General features: G+C 36.3%; 1 protein-coding gene and 1 long non-coding RNA gene across 5 annotated transcripts in view; one reads left to right on the top strand and one right to left on the bottom strand.

Annotated features, from left to right (window-relative positions):
* The window catches only part of LOC105340222 (parathyroid hormone/parathyroid hormone-related peptide receptor), a 77,685-nt gene that overhangs the window by 16,243 nt on the left and 34,115 nt on the right, over positions 1-27,327 (bottom strand). For 3 of the 4 annotated variants that reach the window (XM_034453085.2, XM_034453087.2, XM_034453088.2), the window contains exons 2-4: positions 6,478-6,580; positions 1,206-1,316; positions 765-892 (exon numbers count right to left, since the gene is read on the bottom strand). In XM_034453085.2, coding sequence (XP_034308976.2) covers positions 765-892; positions 1,206-1,316; positions 6,478-6,580 — 342 coding nt within the window. Of the gene's footprint in view, positions 1-764; positions 893-1,205; positions 1,317-6,477; positions 6,581-6,702; positions 6,848-27,327 lie in introns of those variants that run through there. The other variant, XM_034453086.2, reaches the window with a different exon arrangement.
* On the top strand, positions 24,401-26,245 carry LOC117681261 (uncharacterized). The gene is made up of 3 exons (XR_010710398.1): positions 24,401-24,686; positions 25,381-25,519; positions 26,156-26,245. It is a non-coding gene; the product is annotated as an uncharacterized lncRNA (long non-coding RNA).

Raw genomic sequence — 27,327 nt, forward strand, 5'->3', positions numbered from 1 at the left:
ATTAAAGCTGGATACTCCGCACCCGATGATATATACAAGTAGGTTAAACTGTACCCCATGTTATTTAAAAGCTGGTTATACTGTACCCGGTATTATATTTAAGCATGTTTCATTGACCTGATGTTATATAAAAGCGGTTGCACTGTATACGATGTCATATAAAGCTGGTTAAACTGTAATTGAAATAATCATATAAAAGTCGGATACACCGTACCCGAGGCTATATAAAACCCGGATGCGAACTAGATGGTCCTTTAACAACATCATAGTACAGTGAAACATGGTTAAAACCACACCGAACCCGATTAAACCAGAATAGTCATGCAACGATAACTGATATCGTTTGCTATAGTTGTCATGTTGTAAATTTTGAATTTACCGGGTGGCAGTAAATACAAAATTTACAACATGACATAGTAATCATTAATACAGCGACACGCTGTACCCGATGTTATACTGTTGCAACCAGATGTGAACCAAACAGTTACACGCTTTGTGCAAAATATCATAATCCAGTAAAAAAAACGACTCTGGCGAAACGTCAACATCAAATTTAAACTTAGAACGAGTTCAACTTATTTCCTATAGCAATTATTAAAGCATAGTACTTGTATAAAATTTAGAAAAATAATTTTACACTATGCTTTTTAAAGCTTTTTTGTATTTTTGTCCCTTTAAGGAACCAATCTCAGAGCAATCAAGCACTGTACAAGTACCGCTGTCAGAGTCATCTTTTTAGTTTTCGAACTTTTGCTCTAACTAACCTGCGTCTCCGGTGAGAATGTGAGTTGTTTGTTGTTTTTGATGCAGTCTCCAAAGTCTGTCCAGCTGACATTCCGTCCTGGCGGAATGAACCAAGTTCCGTTCTCCGTACAGTGTCGTTTCGCGTGTCCTGAAATATTTCCATATTCTCATAAACGTTATATATTTAAATGTGTCTGATTCATTTAACCATTGTTCATTACATCCGCTGATCTACAGGGCCCGGACACCCCTGGAAATTCAGACTAATTATATTCGGTGAAGTTGCCAAAATGAGGCCTTATACTCTTTCTCGGCATATCCTACCCCCCTTTCTCCTAACCACTCCCGGAAAATTGGAACAATTTCTATTCCCGCCACTGTATCATTATCTCTAGCTTGAGCTTAAAAGTAATTTCACGATCAAATGTTTTACGAGTCGCGCATGCGTGTTGAGCACCTACCGTCGGTTTGTAGACCCTGGATATAGGTCGGACATCTTTGCGTTGCCACAGTACCGGCTGCCGTGGCCTCCCAACACATGATGTTATCCCACACAGGCTCACAGTACAGACCTGCGGACAGAAAAGTAAATCCGCTTGAATATCGGTTGAATCCACATCAACTTGATTTGACAATGAAATGATTATCTCACTAAATATATTGCAAATGTAGATGAATATATATATATATATATATATATATATATATATATATATATATATATATATATATATATATATATATATATATATATATATATATATATATATATATATATATATATATATATATACACACAGATCATATTTACTCCACTAGATGATTGACTTACATGACTGTACGTATATTTCCCCCACTTCAATATCAGTTGAATCTATGCATACAGTATTTACAATTACGGAAAATTAATTCCACTGGAATACCGCATGAATCTGCAGGTACATCATTTGATCCGAAAATACTATATTTGACTGTATTTGAATCTATATGTACAGAATCTAATAATAGATTATTTACTTTTTTTATATCTATTAATTGAGATAAATTGACCTCAAAATATTTTTTATTACAATCGACTAATCGTGGAATTTTCATGCAGTTTTCGATTACATAATCATTAAGTACATCTTGATAAAAAAAAGATTTATTTAAAACACAGTGCCGGATAATTATGCCAGTGCCAAGGTGGCATTTTTGCACCCGCTTAAGATGCAGTTTCGTTAAAATATGTATATACCAAATGATAGACCATTGTCTTGAGAGTATATAACCACTTTTGTTTTTAGTGTGTTACACCTGACAGGTGAGATATTTACCTTTAAAAATTAATATCCCATAGGAAAATGATAATTCCCATAGGAGAAACGATTCTCCTACAGGAAATATTGACAATCCTATAGGATTTTCAAAATATCCTATAGGAATTATATTTTTTATGGGAGAAAGCTATTTCCTGTAGGAATTTGACTCAGACAGGTAGTTTTCCCATAGGAAATTAAACCTTCCTATCGGATTTTATCAAATCCTATCGGATTTGAAATTCCTATAGAAAGTTATTGTATTCCGATAGGAATTTTCAAATTTCCTATAGGAGTATTGATTTTCCTATGAGAAAAATTATTTTCCTGTAGGAATTTAGTTTTGAAAGGTAAATATCTCACCTGATAGGTGAGATACAATGATAACAAAGGTTGTTTTAAAATCTCGAAGCAATTGTCTATCATATGGCATATTTGAATTTTTCGATATATGTAGCTTAGACGGCTGCAAAAATGCCACCTTGGCACTGGCATAATTATCCGGCAAGTGTATTACCTAACAGTATAATAGTTGATCGGAAATTATTGATTCCATTTGAATTGATAAAATATGTTTCTGGTCCCAGTGCTTTAGAGGCAAATTTTGACTTGAGAGTTAACATTTTCTTGAATGTTTATTGAATTGTTTCTACCATCGTTCCGATATATGTTCATTACCTAAACACGGATGGAATTATAAAAATGAAAACAAACTGCACTGATCCTGTACTGAAGCTGAATCAAATTATAAAAACCAGTACACGCTTGATTCATGTTCATCTTATTGTGTGTGTGATAAATATACATCACAATTCTCTCTCTTTCAAAGTATGCAGGAAATTTAATTTTGTATGAATTTATGTACAATCAAAATGTAAATTCGGTGTGTATTATTGCTTAAATTAGAAATGGTACAAATGTATATTATAAATTCAATTTGTACTCTTAAAGTACACAGTACTCGCTAGGCACACGTGTAAGTATGCTGGTTTGTTTGTTTGTTTGGTTTTTTTGTTGTTGTTGTTTTTTTTTTTTGTTGCGAGAATGCCAACATGCCCGGAAGTTATTTACACCGGCATGTCACATTAAGAAGGATCTGCCAAAAGTTTCAAATTAAATATGACATTTTGGACCATAAACAAGTTCTTTGTAGAGAAAATATGTTGTTGTTAAAGAATTTTCACATTTTCCTGTTTCTTTGCACAGAACTCGAAAAGAGGTAGATGTAAGTATAGTCTTAAAATAGTTATCACCGTCAAGCCCTCTTAAGTTTAAATCAAATGTCGGCATTTTTTTCATTAGGAAAAAAAAAGAGTCCCCCTTATTATGCGTTACTAATGATGTCCCCTTCCCACTCCAAATAAAAAAATAAGATAATACCCCCCCACCCCCCACCCCCCCCCCCCTAAAAAAGAGTCTGAGAATAAAACCCCAATTCCCTAGGGAGTTTTATTATCGATTAAAGGACATCGTTTCAAAAATTCTAAAACTGGTATAAGTTAGACTCTGGACTTTCAACAAAAAAACAAAAAAACAACGGTACTTACGAAAATACTGTTCACTAAGAGCACATAGACGTAAGGAGTAAATTGGCTGAAATCCGCCATCCATTGCGTGCAGTTATAAAAAAAAAACACTCAGAGGATGTCAAAAAAACGAGAATGAAATTTTGGTAAAAACTAGGATATAAAACAAATTCCAGGGGCACATCTGGGTCCAAGTGAGGGATACAAACATCGATCGGTGTAAGCCTCTTAAAAATTAAGCCCACTCATGTCTGAATCACAACAACGAGTGAATCTGTGGATGCTTGATTAGTCGCGGTTCAAAGTTTTATATGGAGAAAGATTATTATATTCACCACAGAGTAATTTGCTGCCGTTTTTAGTTTGTTTTTGTTAAATCTTGTCCCCCATTCTATAACGTTGTCACTGTAACAGTGTGTTGTGTGTTAATTAATGGAATATCATTTCAATTAGAGTGCATGGCTTAATGAGGCGAGGGTAACGTTCTGATGGTTCCTTATCTAATGCATGCCTGAAATATACTATGAACACAAATATATGCAGACCTGAATCGTTTATTCTAAATTAGTTTGTAAACCATTTGTAAAAAAAATAATCATAAAACTGTCTTGCTGTCCTGATTTTATTTTCAAAATGTCAACTGTAGTTTTTTATCATTAAAATAAATTAATGAAAAGTAATGAGAAATAAATTTTCGCGAATTTGTGGGATGTCGTTTGAAATATTCCTTAAAATACACCCCCCCCCCAAAAAAAAAATCATTAAAACCCTGTGTTTTTTTTTTTATTTTTTGTGTTTTTTATATAAACCCAATGAGACAGAAAAGGGGGCATCTCGTCGATTTTAAAACTTCAACTAAATATTTCGAAAAGAAAAATGAAAAAAAAAAATGATTAAAGGTGCTTTATCGACCTTTCTGTCGTTCAGTTACAATACATATTATTGTTTTCCCTCGGATTAAAATGTCACACTTTCATTGGTTTCAATATGACACGTGACTGCCGAATATATTTCTCTGTCCGTCCGTTGAGAATATTAATAATCCGCAATATGGTCGATGCTTCGAAATTCATCTCGACATTTCATTATATTAATAGTTTTTCTTATATATATAAACCGTTCAGAATGTTCTTAAAATATTTGTAGTAGTTGTCCTTTGAAAATACTTTAAAATTGGAGTAGTTGCCCTTTTAATTGACGCCACGTTGTGTCTGAAACAAAATAAAATAGTAGCGACAAGTTTTTCCTAAACCCCTGAGAAGGAAAGGCGAAAACGTTAAAAGTTGAATATAGCGAAAAAAAAGTGAACAAAGGCGCATCAATGATTTTCTAAGATAATTTGAAAGGTGAGAATTAGAATTTTGAAAAGATCGACTTTGATAAATTGTAGGAGATGTACGGCAACTTTTACACGCCGGGATTTTGAAGATCATCGATTATTATGGAAAAAAAATCTCAAGTGATGAGAATTATCAACCCAATATATTTCCGCAGTCAATCAGTTTGTTACCTAATAATTAGTAATAATATCTAAAACACGGTTGTTACAATTCTTTGAAGTACCATTGAGAAGAGAAATACTAGTCGTCTAAGAGCCATGAATTAGAATGTTGGTGTCACAATTGTTCTCACGACAAATCGTACTTACTCTCAATCTACTGTTCATTTCGTCCCCGAATTTGTTTTAAATATTTGGCAATTAGTATAAAAAGCTTCTTTAACATAATTTGTCAATGCTGTAAGCGTATTGTCGATTCCATCGACAAACAAAAAGAATCTAAAAGCTCTGGAGGAAACTCTTCCAAACCGGAAGTGTTCATGATATCCGGAGCAAAGGTCAAATTATCGGGTAACAATCAGAGGTCAAGATCGCTACATCGTTTTAAGAACTATTTGCATGTAGGATGAAAATCAGACACCCAACAGGCAAGACGAACGCATTTGTTTATTTCATATATATGATCAATACCTAATATTAGGTGGACACATAAAACTTTGGTTCAGTGTATGGTTTTTTCATCTTACACAGGGCAATGATCGGATTGTACATTAATTATCAGTGATATACATATATATGTACATATATAAAACTGTGCAGACTACACAGCAGTGTAATTAATGGCTTCCTTAATATAGTCGTATACAGATTCCAGCACCATCTGCTTCTCTCTCAGTCATTAATTCACCACATTAATTTCGAGTGTCTGTGTGTATTTAACTTGTTGTCAGATTTACAGCTTTCGCACCAATTTCCATAAATTTACTGAATTAACCCCCCCCCCCCCCCGTCACATACACGAACGGTATTCTTTTCATACACAACACTTTTTTTTCTTTCTTGACATTCCTTTCTTCCCTTCTACAGAGATCTTTTGGTGCATTTATACTTCAGTTGACGAGCCATGCTAGGCGCGTAATCTGCAATATCTCATTATTCCTTCTTTTTAATGAAAATGCGTGTAGTTATGAAAAAAAAAATCTAAAATTAAAATCCCATTCATTTATATAAAGAAAATAAGAGCATTTTTTTTATTTCTTCTCAAAAGTAATTGATAAAAGTAACCGCTAACCAGATTTTAAAAATAGCAAAGTTATATTCATATTGCGAGCATCAATATCTGCAAAACTGTAAAATTCTGCATTAGTTATGGTTGCGCAATTACGCCCGTGTTACGTCGAATTTTAATATCACGGAAGTAGGAACATCTAATATGGAATAAATTAAGGTGGAATTTTTTAAAATGAGACATATCAGTAGTCACATATTATGCATGTATATAATTTAAGGTACATGGAACATCATTTTTCTACGTTATTAAGGTTATTGCGTTCTTTTACTTCTATTACAGGAACCGTTGTACAAATGAACAAATATCGCTGTTACTATTCAGGTCTTTATGGTCACTTACCATTATTAGTGGAACCGTTGTACACGAAACTTTTTATCACCTTCCTACAATTGGTTGCCGCTTCTTCTAACTTCTCCATCTGCTCGTATTTCCTTCTCGAAGTCTTAAAAAAACAATAAACATTCATATGAAAACCAATAAGCAAGCACTGTATATTATATTTTTTTTCTTCGAATTATCCTTAACCGTTACATTAAGGTAGCAAAGAATAAGGTTAACACATACATCCGTTAAATAGTTGAACACACGGAACGGTTTCCAATGTACATCCATATCCATTTTGAGTTTACTATCAGTGAAAATTTTCCTTTCTAATAAAGCTCAATCAATGCAGGCGTACACCGGCACCGGTAAAAATATTGTATAATGACCGCACTGATTCTGAGAGACCTACAATGTACACCAGTACATTGTATATCAAAGCAGTAACACGTGGAAAATAAATCATGCCGGAATCTTCGGCCCTTTGTAATGTGAACACACAAAGACCGGAATATGATTACTATTCCTGCATGAAATAGGTCATGAAAATGAAAATATGCAGTGACCCTGAATTTTATTACGTAGAACGAAAAAAGTGGGCGCTTAAGATGCAGATGCGGCAGGAATCTGGGCGCACAGTGAAATTTTCATCGATTAACTTTGCACAATTTTCGAATTATAATCGTTATAAATTGGTTCTTGTTGGACATGGAATGGGTAGACAAATGATTGATATCATGTTATGCTATTCGACGCAATTGATGAAAAATCCTACTTTTTTATGGCTGATTTTAAATAATTTTGTTGTCTCTGGGTCTTCTCTCCACTTTGAAACGTGTTTAAAATGAAAATATTAATGAAGATTAATGATACTAATGTAACTTGAACTGGTGCGATGTATCATAACTTTCCTCGTTTCAATATATCTAATTACAAAGTTCTCCATGATTTTTAGATAGTTTTTTTGTCTTTGAAAATATTGAGAAGACGTCATTGAAATCGTCAGGTCTAGGGGGGGGGGGGGGGGGGTAGGTGGATGTGGATGAAAGCGAAGTTTATAATTTCTTTTGAAAAATTTCTGCATTGCATAACTGAATACGAAGGATTCTTTATGATATATCCAGACCTTCAGAATATGATATAGATTAGATGTACTTTTAAGTTACATAATTTTTTATTAAATCGCCCACCACTGTCTATCGTTGATCCCTCTAGATTCGCATTGATGATCGATTCATATGACTTATGAATCATATCTTCACTCTTTTATTATCAGCGTACATCATGAACTAGTGCTCTAAGCTAAAAAAAATTGCCCAAGAATATATTTACGAAAACTTAAAATGAATTATCTGATTTTTACGCAATCGCTGTCCTTTGTCTGTCCGTCATGCTGTGAACGTGTCTTTGCGCATTAACTCTGTGGAACAAATCAACTTAATTAACCATTCGAATTCAATATTCAGCAATTCAAACATGCAACTATATAGATGGTTGAAAATAATTGTTTCTTTACTACAACTAACAAAAGAAAATCACATGGAACAGATATAGATGCCTTTAAAACGTTGCCTCAGGTCAGGTACGCATGAAACGAGAATTTAGATTGTGGATAGTTAAAAGCAAGGTATACGTTTTGAAATTCTTTATTTTGTAAACAAAGCTTAGGTCTTGTTATTGTTTACCTATGTATTTTAATGGTATAATTTTCAATCAAATTTCGCTTTGTTTAGTTGATAATATTACATATGCATTTATGAACGGATTGAGTTCATCTTGTTTACCATATTGTAAACAAATGGCAATGTCTTCATTTTAAATAATTTGTAGACAAATATAAGACTCAATCATTGTTCACATAACAATGATTTCTTGCCTTTGTATCTTGTTGTAACTTGCAATTGACTTCTAAGATTTAGATTTTTGTCAATCATTCAAAATGCACAAGTCAACTATTTTAATCATGAAAAATAACAAGTAAAATGTTGATCTCAAATCGTGTCTAGGTGTCTTTTGACAAACACTCGGTATTTGTCGATAAAAATTTACTTTTTATATCGCCCGCAAAGCGGTAATGCGCTTAGTTTATATCTTGTGAGGTTCGAACCTGTATTCTTACTATTTTTGATTAAAACCAAAGTGACACTTTCCTCGACTATCGGAAGCAAGTACTTGAAAAAGCATAATAAATCACTAAAAAGTAAAGAAATAGGGCAAATATAAAAACATTACACATGTGATGGGTGGTAAGGGACAAGCGTAATTAACATACGTAATTATATTGCAGTGACGCAATTTCACAACAAATTTTTTTACACTTACGTAATTATATTGTAGTGACGTAATTTTACAACAAACTTTCACACTTACGTTTCTTGAAGCGACACCTTTTTTTCAACTAGCAGACGCAATCCAAGTGCTCGTTGTCGGTAACTAAGGGTTACCACGTGCTCTATGTGTGCTTGGCAACAGGGAAAAGTTTTTGATAGACTGATACCAAAAGCGGTCTGTTTTTGGGCAGAGTTAATCAGGTCTATACATAGAGATGGGTCATTCCTGATGGTTGTAGGTGGAATTCGTATTTAATCAACAAACCAAAGACAAAAATACATTGATATATTCCGTTTGAAAAATACTTGATACCAAATTTTGCCTTTTTGATTTATTCATTAGATAGAACACAGGTTTGGCGGAAGTTTGCACAATTTCCTTTACTAGCGAAGAAAACGAGGAAATGATCATTTGTCATCAAAGAACAATATTCCGTGCTTACAGACGCTAATACATTCTTTATAGTGCTGCAAAATATCAGGTTATTAATCAACCAATTTTTCTGAGAATGATATGTTCAGTTAACGGTCATGGTTTAGCAGCGACATCCTACTCTAATAAAATTTAATTTCCGGAATCAAAGCTTGCCGGGGGAACCCTCGAAGATACCTGTTTTTATCTTTGACAGATGGTGTTTGCCAACGTATCATTTATAATCAAAGATTTGATGCTCGTTGCATCAATTAATTTCCTCAAGCGACCGGTCTAGGCGGCCCATATAGTAAAGTTACGAAACAGCGCGTATGACTGTGTTTTTGGGGCTAATTGAAAGAATCAAAGTCTGTGATACCTTATTACCTTATATATAAAACGACCGATATAAGGACATTTTTAATTCTATCCACATATCTTCATTTTGAAATCCTGGAAATTCCAGATAAGACGGCTCTAAAAAAAACAATTTTCCTTTCCGTTATTGACAGATATAAAAAAAGAAAAGAAAACTTCTCTGTTTAGAAGCAGTTAGTTATATTCAAATCGATTAAGAACGTAAAAAAAGAATTTTTAATTTAGGCTTTGCTAATTCACGACCGAAATATTTAACCCTGTTTATTTTTAGGAACTATTTCATGAGTCCTGTGGCGGTAAATTATAATCAAAGTCACCTTTTGATGGTTAAACTTCAAATAAGGTACAGTTTCTTTCAATATGTGCTCTAAAATTCAAAAGTTCTTAAAATCTCATGAAAATACACATATAACATTTTGAACATGTGTGTGTATGTAAAGTAATACACTTTTATATTGTTTCAAAAAATAATTATAACTTCAACATTTTGGCATATTTCTAAGATTTGGTCAAAAGCGATGTAAAAAGTCACATTTTTTTTTATAATTATTCTAAGAGAAAAATGTGTCCGCAGCCGTCGCTCACAACGAAATAAACTTATTTTTATGTAATATCACATGATCAAGTTATTATGCGAGTTTCATCGTGGACCGTTTCAAAGTTCACTGTTTGTGACTTCATAATTAACCTTGTGAGAGCCTAATCAGCCTAATTCTGACTTTACAGGTATTCTCGTGTAAATAAACGTTATATTTCAATTTATTGTGATATTTTTAAAAATCACTCTAAAACACGGCAAAATATTACTGAAACTGTACCTAGTTTTTCCCCGTGTATAAATATTATCTGGTGCACGGAGTTAACAAAAATGTATCCGTATGTCAGGTTTTACATTAATGACTTGTCGAAGAGTGCTTCATTTTATCAAAGACTGCTTTTTCATCGTGAAATTAATTCAACCATAACGACAAGCAAGGTCTGTAGGATTGATTGGCAATGTTAGAAGGATCGACAGACAATGTCAGTAGGATTGACAATGTAAATGGGATAGACAGACAATGTCTGTAGGATCGACAGACAATATAAGTAGTATAGACAGATATTGTCAGCAGGATTGACAATGTAAGTTGGATTTACAGACAATGTTAGTAGGATTGACAATGTCAGTAGGATTGACAATGTCAGTAGGACCGACAGTCAATGTCAGTAGGATCGACAGACAAAATTAGTAGTATAGACAGATATTGTCAGTAGGATCAACAGAAAATGTCAGTCGGATAGACAGTCAATTTTAGTCTGATTGCCAGTCAATATCAGTAGGATTGACAATTAATGGCAGTAGGAAAGAAAATGTCAGTAAGACAGAACATGTCAGTACGATTGAGAGACAATGTCAGTAGGATCGACAACGTCAGAAGAATCGACAGACAACTTCAGTAGGATCAGTAGATCAGTAGATTAAATATGGGAATTATGAATCATTCAATAAATGTGATACTTCTTTTACGAGGTAATTGTAATCAACTATTTTGGGTAGGTGATTTTTGTTGTTGTTTTTTTTTTTTTCAAATATAATCGAATCGGGATTTTGGGTTAACTCACGATTACCCGAGGGTAGTACATCTGATACATGTAGGTTCAGATTATACGTATGAAAAGGTGGCGTTGTTTAAACGCACTTGAAAAAAATTCACGTAATTTGAAATAAAAGTTCAATTAAAATTGGGTTAAAGAACTATATATGATAAGAGTTAAATATGGCCTCCATAATTCGCCATTTTTTAAGTGTTTCGGGTACAATAAAATTTGAACTAATTTTTTAGAAGAGTTGATATAAAATATATTTTTCATCTTCTTTTTTTTATTTTTTTGCACTCACTGGCAGTATATGACGTCAGAAGTGACGCCATTTCTATAATTCAATCAAAATCGGCCAAAAATTGACATTTTTCTTATATATTTACGAATGGAAAATATAGAGCGCATGCTTGAACAAGGAAAAATTTTTTTGTCACTTATTAGTCTTGGCTAGATACATCTCTGATTAAAATATTTTATTTGTTCAAGAATGCGCTCTATGTTTTCGGAAGGAAAAACTGCTTGAAAATAAGCTGTTTTACGCTAAAAATGCAAAAATGGCGGGAAAAGGTTGTCTTTACGATGTCATATTTCTAAATTGTGGACACTTGAACCAAAATGAATATTATGTAAACACATCACATACATATCTGTACTAAGTTTCATTAATGGCCACAATGGCTGTACTGCAGCGTATACATTTTAGCAAGGAGCAATCTGATATCCACGCACAATATGAACTGCTTTTAACTCTGCTAACTGAGTTGTCCTCCTTGGTTGCATTCTGTTAAGTAAGTTTGAAAATGCTTGCATATACATGTATATTGCTATGCTATGCTACTTAACATCTCAATATACTGGTAAATCGTTTTGACACCTAGTTTTCGTAAACAAATATATCCTCATAAAAAAGCAAATACCGGCTGAATTAGTTAGAAAGGCAAATGATCAACAATAAATAAGAGATACAAAAATGCAGTACATGTAGTAAAATGGCATATTATACTCTGTAGCCCCCCCCCCTTTTTTTCATTGGAAGAGAGAGTTTGTACCGAACGACACCACTAGAAATAAAAATATTTCCTTGAAATATGAAAAACAAAATATCGATACCTATAATAATTCTAGAATTGATTTAAGAGCTATTTTTGACTGCGGAAGAAGAAACATCAAAAGTGTGTGCAGTGTGTCTGCCGCGGTAGCGCGTAAATTGATTTGAATAGGAGGTATTAAAACAAACATATTATTCTCTTTCTTTGGTATACATCAAAGACATCGGCCCAAGAACAGAAGGTGCATCCCGCGCGTTTATGTCTAAAGGTTCACTCGTAAATAAAAATAACCATGCAGTATTTAATGTAAAGACGAAACTTTTTTGAGTTGAGATTGAGGTGAAGAGGGTGGGGGGGGGGTGTGAAGGGAGCACTCGTAATCAAATGTACCCCTCCTACATTTAATGTAATTAGGAAACGTTCGCACATAAACACATAAGATATGAGAGTGAGAGAGAGAGAGAGAGAGAGAGAGAGTATGGCTCTGTGTGGAACGGAAGAAGTAAGCTCTTGAACAACAATATCGGAAATGCACCGAGTGCACTCAGCAGCAGAGGATTCAATCTGACAGGAGACTGGAACCCATTCCGCGGACAAACTGTGAAATTAATGCCGTACCGACCGGAGATGACTTGTACGTACACTATAGTTATCGCTCTTAGCTCGGTCCTCACATATCAATCAAGTAAACTAGTCTGGTGGAACAGCTGGATTCACTCTTAGATTCTAGTTTCAAAGAACGAAGAGGCAAACTGACATGTATCCTTTATTTTCGTTAGTACATTTATCTCCAATGATAGCTATTTCATGTAGTTAGTGTGAGATTGTTTGCATCGAAGTCATCTGTAAATAAATAAGGAATGAAATATGAAGGAAAATTATATTAAATTGAGGGACGTCTCGTGTGTCCTTAAATGAATTCCTGTATTTTTTATTTTTGAGTTGACAGCTTATTTAGAATAGCGTCGGTGCTCAAAACCATGTTTCTATGTCATAAAACTGAGTTCGTGTACCGCATGAATGTCTTTAACATAAAAATTTAGTTCATTACTTATTAATTAATGAGGAATATTCCGTCGCAAAAGAGATCTTTAATTAGTCTTTACCTACATGCAAAATAAAGACAAAAGTGACACATCACGCGCTATAAATGTGTGAAAATAGTACTTCGTTGCTATAATTACGAAAAATGGTTTTTCTGCATACCATACTACGGTATTCTGAAAAATCATTCAAATTTGGGGGGTGGGGGGGGGGGATGGGGTTTGTGGTTCACGGGGTTTTGCTTATTCGTTGGAATGTTATTTCGTGAATTTCATGCGTCGGTTCTCAGTTTCGTTAAGAAAACTAACTCCTTCAAAAATTATTTCGTCGAGGATCTAAATTCGTGGCCGGGGAGAGCTACCTTTGAATACCACGAAAATCGAGCCACCATGATTTCTAATGATTCCATAGAAGATTGATGATAAAACGATGTTGGTGAATCGACGAAATATTTGGTAGATCTATATTTCCATCAACAAATTTTTGAATTTATATTGCAAACGGACACATGTATATATAACAATATATGTATTTATTGCAAGAACTTAATGCTCAATTTTAGATATGTCTCTCAGGCACGTAGCTTCGTTTTTGAAATGGGGGGGGGGGGCAGACTCATCCAAAAAATGGTCCCATAAATGATAAAAGTGGGGGGGGGCATGGGGGCCTCCCCCCCCCCCCCCCCGCCGATGCTACGAGCCTGTCTCTATATGTATCGTTATTCAGGAGTATATATGTATTACTATTTGGGAGATGCACTGAATCTGACATGGGATTTCCGGTTTCAATGTGTTATGGGAAATTTTCCCATGATCACATCAATGAGTTGTGACTCCAACGTTACTATTAATCATTTCAGAATTTGACAGTTCTTTCACAGTACGAGCTTGGTCAGATACCTGTGTGTACAGAATATACGTTAAGGTGATAGGGGGTGAAAAATGGGGGGAATTCCTGACCACACGCCGTGACTTCAAACTTCTTCTTCACGACTGAACGGTAATCGAGAAACAGTCAAAATGGCAGTGAAGCAGAAAGAAACAGGTGCTACATTATAAATTATAGATAAATACAATACACAGCCGGGGGCTGATTTATATGTAGATTATTAAGAATATTACTTTGTTTTTAATTTCCATAAAACTGTATATTTTACTTTATTGTTTGTTAAACAGTTTGTAACATGTATCATAAGATAATTTTGTCCAAACAGCACATTGTAAACATCAGCTTATCAACATACAACACACAGAGGAGGGTACTGATTGACATTGAAGTTGAATGGTCTGAATATTCTTATAATATGAATGGGAGTTATTTTCAACCCGTGTAATTTTCGCCCTTCAACACTTGCAAATCGTTTCGCCCAGTCTTAAATTCACAATCAAAAACTAGATTTTCTTTCTAACTAACACAATGTTATGAAAATAAAATTGTTTTGAAAATAGATTTGCCCTCTGACAGCGGCGCGCGGGGGGGGGGGGGGGGGGATTAAAACGGGGGCGAATGTTTCCCTGCATACAGTATATATTTACATGGTTATATTTATGAATTTGTTTTGAATTTTACAATGTAAGAAATAAATATTTTTTGCAAAAAATGTTGAATTGTTAACAGTACAGGTATGAATATTATAACAACAGATACATGTACAACAAAGGAAAGGTTTGTACAAAAAATAAAGGATATGGTACTTATGAAGCATCAACAGTATAATAACTCGTGTATTCATCACTGTGCAGCTTATATAACAGAAGAATACAAGACAACTATTTTCGTAATATGGTTTTCAAATTCTTTTCATCATCACTTTTTTGCAAAAAGTGAGAAAATGAAAACAAAATTAGAAACAGTCCTGACCTCTGACCTTCGCTATCTTGCTGCAACCAGTGTGAGAACGGTTGATATAAATGCATGCAGCTCAATATGTTTTTTCTGCAATGAATAAACACGTTCAGAGTAATAAGCACGTTATCAGCTTTGCATTGGCATTTTTATCGGCCTACAATTACGATGATGAGATCTATAAATATATCAAAGCGTCTTTTTTCCCTCCGCTAAATTATGCAATAGGAAGCACATACATGTAGCTTTTGTAATGTAATCAGGCTTGTCATATTCAATATAGTGTAAACGTTATCAGCAAACCAACGCCAACAAATTTATGCATCCAATCAAAATAACGATACCGCTTTCGACAGCGACCAGTGCTTTAATTCAAGGTTTTTGACACAATTGTTGAACTAAAACAGTTTTAGGTGCAAACAGGCATCCCAGGTAATTATGGGAGGTACATTGATAATATTTTGCTGAATCTTCTTTTCAATGCAAGTGAAGGCTCTGTGGTCTACAATTTAACCAACAGGTCCACCTCATATTTTTAAAAATGATTTGTTTAGTTATAACCTTTTATTAATGAATAGAAAAATATATTTATTGTCAATTAAAATCCTATATCTTTATAAAGAGCTCTTCTTTTTTAAGAGATTTAAATAGTCTAAAAAAAATGGCCGCGACCATCCAGCCCTCCAAAATAGGAATGAGAGTACCAATGCACCGGATGTTGACATCAGAGAAGTGTTAATACAAGATTGAGCCGCGCAGAAAAAGGTATGGCTAAGGTGATTGGCTGAATTAATTGTTGAAATAATGATTATTTCAAAGTAAATTTATCACTGTTTAAAATGAATGATGGATTGAAGAAGTACTGCAAAAAGTGAAGAAATAAGAGGGGTTGAAATAGGGGGTGGGTGTCAATTTTGGGACTTGGATTTATTTGCTGCGGATCGCTGTAAGTTGTAAACAAGCTCAATTTTGACCCATAAACGCCATGGGACCCTATGTATTTCTATTGATTTTGTGTTAGTGCTTGGAATGAACTTTCAAATGTGACCAAGGATATGTCTGTAAGTATAATAGCAAACTAGCCAGGTGGGTTTAGGTTAACATTGAGCCCTATGGGAAATGAATTGGTACTCTTTTCCCTATAGAGACCCTATTTTTTAAATGTTTTGTAGCTTAAAAATTGAAAAAGGTTAATTATTTCATAATGAAAAGAGCAGATATAACATTTTAAAACACTAGAAGTAAAATTAATACTGCAAATGTAAATTCGAGGGTGGGAGTGGCTGTCATTTTCAAAATAAGGGGGGGGGGGGGTACTGAAAGAGTGTAAAGGGTAATATAAGGGTGACCAGGCAAGAATAAAAGCAAAAAAATGTGGGGTTTTATGGTAAATTGGATAAAATAATAGTTGATCACCTGTGTTGCACTCCACTATTTCAGTTCTTGCTAGTATATTTATTTTAATTGTACAAGATTTTTGAGATAAATCTTGACTGACCAGCTGTTCAATATAGAATCTGAACCAAACTTAGGTTTAACTCAGACTTTTTTCTGATATTCTGAAACGGAATAGGGGTAGTGACAAGCAGAGAAACACACCCATGAAGTTTAAGTAATAAAGCACACCCGTACACGTAATAGAGTACACCCATTGAAATGGAATGACCTGGTGCCCCCTTGGAAGTAAACTCTCCCAAGGGTATATAAGCAGACTCATCTAGCAGATAAGGCAGAGTAGGTCTGAAACGCACAGCTCTCAGAAGAACCCGCAAGACCTGGAAGGTAATAGAAACCCGATAGAAGTAATTTGTGAGGTTGTAAGTAGACAGACTAGGGGAAGGAATACTCCTCAGCGGTAATTGGAATTGGAATCTTAATTGGTTGTCGGGAGGTAGTAAGTCTATATGACTGAGGCGCCTGACTTCCTGTAATATTAAGAACCCTTTACCAAGGCACGCGGGGAAAAGTATCCCAGTTAAACAATACTAAGTGATTTAAATACGCCTCCAATCAATTGTAAATCAAGTTTAATCATTGTACTCAGGAAGAGTAGAAGTAAAATTAATATATTTATATCCCTTAAAAAGAACCCGATATTTTGTTTAGGTAAAACACGTTACATTTTGGTGGCAGCTGGTTAAGGGATAGGAACTGATTAATTTGTTGATTTATTTTGGTTTTGTTGTTTTATGTAGATTTGCTTTACCAGGTTAATATTTTACCAAGTAATTTTGACGGGTATAGTGGACCGTGTATTTTTGACTTGGTAAGTATATTATAGCTTGTGTATAGTTATCCAAAGGTCGGTTGCGCCGCGTGTGTACAGTGTGTGTACAGCGTCACTTCGTTTATTGTTAGGCTTGGTATTGGTTCGTTTAGTCTCAGGGTAATGAGTATTACTTGGTGAAGTTTACCGAGTGCAAAGTTTACCGAGTGCAAAGTTTACCGGGTGCAAAGTTAACCAAGTACAAATTTTACCGAGTGCAAAGTTAACCAAGTGCATTTATAGGAAATTGTAACCCAGTTAGAATATAATACCAGAATGAGTGAAGACGATTTGTTAGCCGACCTCAGTGCCATAGATGCCAGAAGGGAAAAGCTCCGAGCAGAAATTGAAAGATTACGATCAACTCCACAGTTTGCCAAACATTCGCCAATACCGGACTCCGGAGTAGACATGGGCTACAAAAGCAATAGCAACCCTGGCGACAGTTTTGAAATAAATTTCAAAACACCGAAGAACACAGGGTATGCACCTGGTCACTTTGAATACCCAACGCCTGGGTACACATTGTACGAAGATGAGAAGGATCGTACACTGCCAAAGGTTACAGATACTGAAAACAGGCTGCCGCGCTTAGGAACCATAAGCCAACCAGTGTTCACCGAGACATATTTGACACCAAACCCTTACCTAAGTACTCGGTGTGCGGTGTCATCATCAGATTCGTCTACGGTTACGTGGTCAAATAATTGGAATCCAGTGCAGGAATCCGTTTACCGATCGTTTCCTCCTGTTACTGCAACTAAAAATATTTCGAATGAACAGTCTCAGGACTATGGTAAAACAGTGATGAAACCGGCAACATATGACGGCACTGCATCATGGATTGATTACAAAGCGCATTTTGAGGCCTGTAGCGATATCAATTCATGGAACTCTCAGCAGAAAAGCTTGTACCTGGCAGCTTCTTTAAGAGGACAGGCCCAGACCGTCCTCGGTAACATGAGATCAGGAGTGAATAGGACCTACGCAGAGTTATGCGAAGCTTTGGAATCGAGATTTGCACCCGCGAATCAAACTGAACTCTACCGGGCAATGCTCAGAGAGAAGCGCCAAAGACCAAATGAATCTTTACCAGAACTTGGTGAAAGTATTCGACGTCTAGCGCATCTGGCATATCCAACTGCTCCCAGAGAAGTTACAGAGATGATCGCCAAAGATCAGTTCATAGATGCTTTGACAGAGTTTGATATGCGTCTACGCATTCAGCAATCTCGACCAAAGTCACTCAATGAAGCAATACGTTGTGCAGTGGAGATTGAGGCATTCTGTAGAGCAGAACGTCAAAGAAGAGAAAATGGTGGATATGTCAGGACCACGAGCAATAACCAAGTTACACATGATGCACAAGATCCTACTGTTAGGGAGGAACTCAGGCAATTAAGAGATGAGATACAGGCGTCTCTTAAAGATTTAGAAAAGAAAATTGTTAATGTCTCGGTAAAAGAATCATCTGCTGCTGCAGATACGGGTAATATAGCCAAGGAAGGTAGATTTCCTTTTAAATGCCACCATTGTGGAAAGAAAGGCCACATGATCAAAGATTGTTTTCTGAGAAACAATAAAGGTGGCACTAGAATGCAAAAACCAGAGGTAAAGGATTCATCCAGTGTCAAAGGGAATACAGATTCCAATAAGAGGAATGATTCGAGAGTTTCCAGTACAACGGCCATGAAAGTTGACCAAGACAGCCATGAATCTGGGTTGTTTGTCAAGGCAAAGGTAAATGGCACTCAGTGTAATTTACTGTTAGATACGGGAGCCACTCTGACTATTTTGTCAGATCAACTGTATGCAGAAATAGACAAAATCAGCAGAACTTCCCTTTTACCGATATCACAGAGAATTGTAGGGGCTGATGGTGCGCCTCTTACGGTACAAGGAAAAGGAGTATTTGGCATTAAACTTGGTTCTCAAGAATTTGAAACTCAGGCAGTGATAGCAAACATAAAGGCAGATGGCATTATTGGATTAGATTTCTTACAAACGAATGAATGCCTAGTTGACGTATGCAAGACCAAGATGTATGTACGTGGGATAGAACATGAATTAGAAATGCAAGGAAATATTGGCTGCTTTCGGGTGAGCCTATGTGAAACCATATCCATTCCTCCTAAAAGCGAAATGGTATGCCCGGGTCAAGTGTTAGACCTACCGAAATTCCCACAGATACCGTTGTTAATTGAACCTTGTGCCAAGTTTCAGGACAGCGGAAGAGCATTGGTTGCTCGATCTGTAGTCAATTCATCTGAGAAAATACCAGTAAGACTGATGAACGTGTCCGGTCAGTCCCAGACAATTTTTAAGAACACAGTCGTAGGAATGACATTCCCGGTAAAAGAAATCATTATGCCAGAAACAGAAGGCAGTGTTAATCACGTCATGCCTGGGGAACGAGAAGAGGTCCTTCCGGAGCATTTGCAAGAATTATTCGATAGGACAAGACCTGAGCTATCAGCGGAGCAGACAGCACAGGTGAAAAACATCCTTATTAAGTTTAGCAGCATTTTCTCAAGGAATAAGGATGACTTTGGTAGAACCTCGTTGATAAAGCACCATATCAATACAGAAGGAGAAAAGCCAACCAAGCAACCTCCAAGAAGGTTACCACATCATGCCGCGGAGTATGTTGACAAGGAAGTGCAGAATATGGTTGATAAAGGCATTGTAGAACCATCATCTAGTCCATGGGCTGCTGGAGTAGTTCTTGTAGAGAAAAAGGACGGTACAAAAAGGTTCTGTGTTGACTATCGGTCCTTAAACAACAAAACGGTGAAGGATGCCTACCCTTTACCGCGTATTGATGACTCCCTAGATCGACTGGAAGGAGCGTCTTGGTTTTGCACTCTAGATCTTCACTCGGGCTACTGGCAGGTAGAAATGAACGAGGCCGATAAACCAAAGACTGCATTTGTGACCAGAAGTGGCCTTTTTCAATTTACCGTGATGCCATTTGGACTCTGTAACAGTCCGGCTACTTTTGAAAGACTAATGGAAGTAGTGTTGGCTGGACTTAATTTTAATGTATGTTTGGTATATATTGATGATATCATTATCTTTGGTAAAACGTTTGATGAAACGCTTCAAAACTTAGAACAAGTATTGACCAAGTTACAATTGGCAGGTCTAAAGCTCAAAGCTGCAAAATGCACTTTGTTCAAGAAGGAAGTTCTGTTTCTGGGGTATAAGGTATCTGGCGACGGAATACAAACAGATCCGGCCAAAGTAGCTGTTGTGGAACAATGGCCAATACCGATTGAGGTCAGTGAGGTGCGATCCTTCGTGGGTTTATGCAGCTATTACCGGAGATTTATAGCTGGATTCTCTAGCCTGGCAAAACCGTTATTTCGGTTAACGGAAAAAGGAAGAGAATTTAAATGGACGTCTGATTGTCAGAGTGCCTTTGATAATCTTAAAAAGTGTTTGACAACTGCCCCAGTTTTGGCACACCCAAACTTTTCAGTGCCCTTTATACTTGACACAGACGCAAGTCAAGTGGGACTTGGTGCAGTGTTGTCCCAGGATATAGATGGTACGACCAAGGTGATATCATACACAAGTAGAACACTGTCTAAGAGTGAAAGAAAATACTGCGTCACCAGAAAGGAATTGCTGGCTCTTGTCTTTGCATGCAAACATTTTCGACACTACCTGTATGGTCACAAAGTCATTGTGCGCACTGATCATAGCGCCTTAAAGTGGTTAATGAGTTTCAAAGATCCTCAGGGACAAGTAGCCAGGTGGATCGAATTACTCAGTACCTATGACTTGGAAATCACTCATAGACCTGGGGCGAAACATGGAAATGCGGACAGTTTGAGTAGATATCCGTGTCGCCAATGTGGATATGGAGAGAAGGTTGTACAAAGTGTAACACCTGACACTGCTCCAGATAGTAGTTCTACAGTGCAATGTCTACAAGAGGGTGATTCTGATTTGAAGAAAGTCAGAGAATGGTTAGAGCTAAATGATCGCCCAGAATACATCCAAATTAAACATGAAAGTAACGTAATCAAATCTCTTTGGTCGCAGTACAAATTCCTGGAAGTAAGAGACAATCTACTCTGTAGAAGATGGGAAGGTGATCGAAAAACCATTTACCAGGTATTGATGCCAATGTCGGAGAGGAAAGAAATACTCAGAGAGTGTCATGATGCAAAAACATCGGGACATTTAGGTGTTAGAAAGACTCTTGCTAGAGTACGAGAAAGGTTTTATTGGCCAGGTTTACAGGCAGATGTCCGAATTTATGTAACCGGATGTCCACAATGCCGGAAAAGAAAAATTCGTTCTTCTGGAAAGTCACACATGCAAATTGACCAAACAGGCTATCCTTTAGAACGTGTGGCCAGTGACATAATGGGACCTTTACCAGAGACTGAATCTGGCAACAAATATATAATCGTAGTATCTGACTATTTTACCAAATGGACAGAGGCGTATCCTTTGAAAAATATTGAGTCCCAAACCGTGGCGGAAGTTCTGGTTGAACAGTTTTTCTGTAAATATGGTGTACCTGAAATCATACACAGTGACCAAGGCAGGCAGTACGAGAGTCGGTTGTTCAAAGACATGTGTGAACTACTTGGTATCAAAAAGACCCGCACGACGGCGTTCCACCCGAAATCGGACGGCATGGTTGAGAGATTTAACAAAACCTTAGCTACCATGTTAAGCGCTTATGTCTCTGACTACCAGCAAGACTGGGATAAGAAATTACCATATGTTCTAATGGCTTACCGATCCTCTCAGCATGAAAGCACGGGTTACACTCCGAATATGTTGATGATGGGAAGAGAGACTGCTACCCCAATTGATATCATGTATGAGCATCCAAACAGACTAAAACCCACTAATGTAAATGACTGGGTATGGGAACTTAGGAAAACTTTGGAAGAGGCGCATGCAAACACGCGCAAAATAACAGAACAATCTATGTTGCGCCAAAAGAGATACCATGATCAAAATTTGGTGAAAAAGAAGTTTGAAGAGGGTGACAAGGTGTTAGTATACTTTCCACAGAGAGCTGTTGGGAAATCACCTAAACTTATGAGTTTCTGGTATGGTCCCTACATCATTGTAAAACAGCACTCTGATGTTACTTTCAAAATCAGAAAAGAAACTGATACCAAGACACTTGTTGTACATGTTGATAGGTTAAGACCTTACGGGACTCAGGTCCTTAGAGATGAGGGCGATAGCGAAAGTTTAGAGAATCATGATCAGGTTATAGATGCTAAGGATTTAGAAAACCATGATAAGGGTAATGATGTCACCTCTGACGATGAGTCTCAGGTGGTACTGTTAGGAAATTCAGAATTGAATGAGATAGAGTTAGCATATGCTGGTCGTAGACAAAGAAAAAGACCAGCTTGGCATTCTGACTATGAGTTCGATTACAAGGTTTAATGTCATTATGTTATTTCAGATTGTAGGACAGAATGGCGAAGACTAAAGTTACCCAAAGAAAACCTGGATTCCTATGTTCCATTTGTCTGGTTCGACTGCCAACTAAAGACAAGTGGAGTGAACACTTGTTAAAATGTGGAATGGCAGATATTCAGAAGAGAAGATTTGAATGTAATTTTTGCGATCATGCCTTTGGTAGGAAGATTGTGTTGGTGAAACATATGCAACGATTGCACCCTGGTCAGGACCATTGTATTACCCCACTGGAGTCCACTGAACCTGAGAAATCTCCACCAAGACGCGTGGAAGATGAAGAGGATTGGCAGGAGGATCCAGGAGAACTCTTGTTTGAGGAGGAGAAGGACAGAGAAGCCGGTAGAACGTACAGGAAGAAGACGTCTCCAGTTTTACCAGGGGTGAAAAGAAGAAACACGGAGACATCAGAAACGGTGACCATAGACTTTCCTACTAATGAAGAGATAGAGAGAGAGGAACCTAGCAACAGTGCTTTGGTGGTGCAGAAGGCGCCCTTGGATAACCAACACTGCTCATGCTGTTCTAAGAAAAGCAAGAAAGCTGACGCTGAAACACAGACTGATACAAATCTAAAGGCAGGAAACAGTCACCAGAAAATAATAAGAGTCACCAGAAAATTTCAGAAAGATGGTGAGACAGTGGAGCGTTTTGAGGAAGATATCTGGAATGACTGAGATTTGTGATGTTCTTAATGAATGTGCCTTTTGCATGCAAATGATGTTTTGCTGAGAAGAAGATTCTTTTGTTTTACCTAGTAACAGTTGGTTACTTTAACTATGTAAATTCACATGTAGATGTTCTTTAAATTGTTTAATGGCTGTCAAGTTTCATGCATATAGTAACAATTAGTTACTATGAACTATACTTTGAACTATGTCTCGTTATGTAAAATAAAAAAAAAAAAAAAAAAATTATTTGATTCTCATTGATTTAGCGTGCGGGACGCACGGTGTAAGAGGCGTGGGTAGTGAAACGGAATAGGGGTAGTGACAAGCAGAGAAACACACCCATGAAGTTTAAGTAATAAAGCACACCCGTACACGTAATAGAGTACACCCATTGAAATGGAATGACCTGGTGCCCCCTTGGAAGTAAACTCTCCCAAGGGTATATAAGCAGACTCATCTAGCAGATAAGGCAGAGTAGGTCTGAAACGCACAGCTCTCAGAAGAACCCGCAAGACCTGGAAGGTAATAGAAACCCGATAGAAGTAATTTGTGAGGTTGTAAGTAGACAGACTAGGGGAAGGAATACTCCTCAGCGGTAATTGGAATTGGAATCTTAATTGGTTGTCGGGAGGTAGTAAGTCTATATGACTGAGGCGCCTGACTTCCTGTAATATTAAGAACCCTTTACCAAGGCACGCGGGGAAAAGTATCCCAGTTAAACAATACTAAGTGATTTAAATACGCCTCCAATCAATTGTAAATCAAGTTTAATCATTGTACTCAGGAAGAGTAGAAGTAAAATTAATATATTTATATCCCTTAAAAAGAACCCGATATTTTGTTTAGGTAAAACACGTTACAATTCTGTTATTTTTGTGTGCTCCATATTACCATTGACTTCTCAGAAGTGTCTATAGTCTTTTTAAACAGATTAAATGATGCTAGCCAATGCCAATTTAATTCGTCTGAGTTATTTTTCAGCAGACCAGTTATTGTACATGGATTGCGCAGCTTGATCGAAAGAGTGATTCGGATCATATACTGCCTCCCATACTTTTCAGCCATCCTTGCAGAGGAGTTCCGCAGTCTTCTTTTAAGCCTGAAGTGGTCTCGTGCAATGAGGTTGATGTAAAAGAAGGTTTGCGTCACACACCCTGAGACTACATCCACTGTCAACAGTGTCAGCATCTGGTAGGTTGCCATGTTTCATTTTTTTTATCCCCAGTTCAATGATTTAGAGTTTTTGGGCTAGAAGGAATACAGTTTAGAATTTGGGAATATGTGTAGTCTGAAATGTAGAATGAGTGCCCCCCCCCCCAGGGTTTGGAAAGGGAATGTTTAATTTACATGATCATTACACATGAAACAGAATGGGGACCACTTTCTAGTCTTGGGGTGATACATGGGACTCATGTCAACTGAATATGGAATATATTCCATTTGCATGATAATATTTTATGAGCTTGGTGGGGACTTTTTGTGAAGTTTTAATAGTTCAAATGCCTGAAAATGTCAACAGTGTAGAGAACAAGACAGCAGTTTTTAGAGTTACTTCCCTTTGGCTTACTGGTCAGTGTTGCAGAATTTCAACATAATGCAATTTCTTTTATTTAGACTAGCTGCATCTAATTTTTAAATTTTTCCCTTGAATGTTATTCTGACTGCATAAATCACATGTGGTAATACATGTAATTACATGTAATTTCATGTAATTGTGCTTTTTCTGTACCCCACCCCTGAATAATCATTTAATTTTGTATTTATGTGTGTAATAATGATATAGATGTATATTTGTTGGACATGTATGATAAAAATTGATGTATAAACATTGGTTTGTGCAATGAATAACTTGTAACACTGATTTTCTCTCATTTGTGCACTTAAGAGGATTTTCATTTTTTGCCTCCTCTGTCTTCGGAGATGGTGGCACCAGGGCGTCGGAGTCATTTTGTCACTTTAAAACGCTGACAGAGAGTCCGTATCCATCTGATCCATCATGACAGATAGTTTTCTTCATGATGCAGGTAAAATTATTAGTATACTAGTCTCTGTCTCTTTACTGTGAGGCATATTTGTGGTATCAAACCAGAACAATTACCCTTCTATATTTTTTAACATTGTCAAAAAATTCTCTTTTTCTAGGTGTAAATTCCAAAAATTTTACAATTTATCAGTTCTGTTTATTACTACAATGACTGAGCTTTAATATAATGTCAAAAATATGTACCTCTCCTTTTTCAAAATTACTGTAATACAAAATGACAGGGGGCACCTGCTAGTTCTCTAAGCTGCATTAGACTGGGGGTGGTGATATTGTTTGCACCTGCTAAATCAACAGGAAAGGCCAGATTAGGATTAATTGGCTTATCAGAGTCAATAATGGTTAAATTTTCATGATGTGAATATTTTTTACTTATAAGTCAATATTTAGCCTGTTTAATTTGCATAATTCACCAGGTTTTCATCTAATTTAAGAGGTTTTCTCAAATTCTGGGTAGAATCCACCCTTGTTTAAAAAAATTATCAAATTTGTTCATGATACCCTTAAATACATTTAAACAAACACATTCATTCCATTTTTCCATGTATTTTATTTGTTAAAGTCATTAAAAAGCAGTCAATTCATCTTGAGTCTCACTGTGAGCCCACTCTCATTACAGCATTTGCCGAGGGAGAGAGCCTGATACTCAGACGAGCACAGCATAAATATAAATCAAGATCCAGGACTCAAGTTTCATACACAATTAGAGGTATGTATAAGGTTCATGAAAAATACAAATTTGCCTAATTCTGAGGTGAGTAAAATTATGAGTATAGGAATGAGAGTACCAATGCACCGGATGTTGACATCAGAGAAGTGTTAATACAAGATTGAGCCGCGCAGAAAAAGGTATGGCTAAGGTGATTGGCTGAATTAATTGTTGAAATAATGATTATTTCAAAGTAAATTTATCACTGTTTAAAATGAATGATGGATTGAAGAAGTACTGCAAAAAGTGAAGAAATAAGAGGGGTTGAAATAGGGGGTGGGTGTCAATTTTGGGACTTGGATTTATTTGCTGCGGATCGCTGTAAGTTGTAAACAAGCTCAATTTTGACCCATAAACGCCATGGGACCCTATGTATTTCTATTGATTTTGTGTTAGTGCTTGGAATGAACTTTCAAATGTGACCAAGGATATGTCTGTAAGTATAATAGCAAACTAGCCAGGTGGGTTTAGGTTAACATTGAGCCCTATGGGAAATGAATTGGTACTCTTTTCCCAAAACGCCGTGGACAATTTGTTTACGATTAGTGCACAGTAGCGAGTTAGATGGGATATGGTAAATATTTTTTTTGTTACTTAGAATTCCGTCAGGTGGGAGCAAGGTGTAGATCTCTAACATAAAAAGCACCCCTTTATCTAGAACCTATGCATCTTTAAATTTTCATTCAATTCATATTACTGTGAAAAAGATTTGTCGTTGTAATTATATAACTAGTAATTACTGCGCATTAAGAAGTTGTCTCATTTGTAAACATTTGTGGGGATATATGTAGTAGAGGGCGAATCTTATCATCTCATGGTCATGTTGATATTTAAATGCATATTGTTAACAAATAAATGAAGCGAAAGCAAAAAATGTTAATAGTAGCATCAAAGAAAAGCAACGATTTCTTTATAAATGGGAATTAGATGAATAAAATTTTCTTTTTTTCTCGACGTCTATCATTATGCGCTTCCTTTTCTTATTAATCCACTAGAGTGCATCCTTTACAAAGATTGGTACACACATTTGTTATAAATAATAAGTAGAAGTTTTCAGCACGTCGGGGAAGAATCCATTACAG

This window comes from Magallana gigas, chromosome 10 (genome assembly GCF_963853765.1).
Source record: "Magallana gigas chromosome 10, xbMagGiga1.1, whole genome shotgun sequence".
In the NCBI taxonomy this organism is placed as follows: domain Eukaryota; kingdom Metazoa; phylum Mollusca; class Bivalvia; order Ostreida; family Ostreidae; genus Magallana; species Magallana gigas.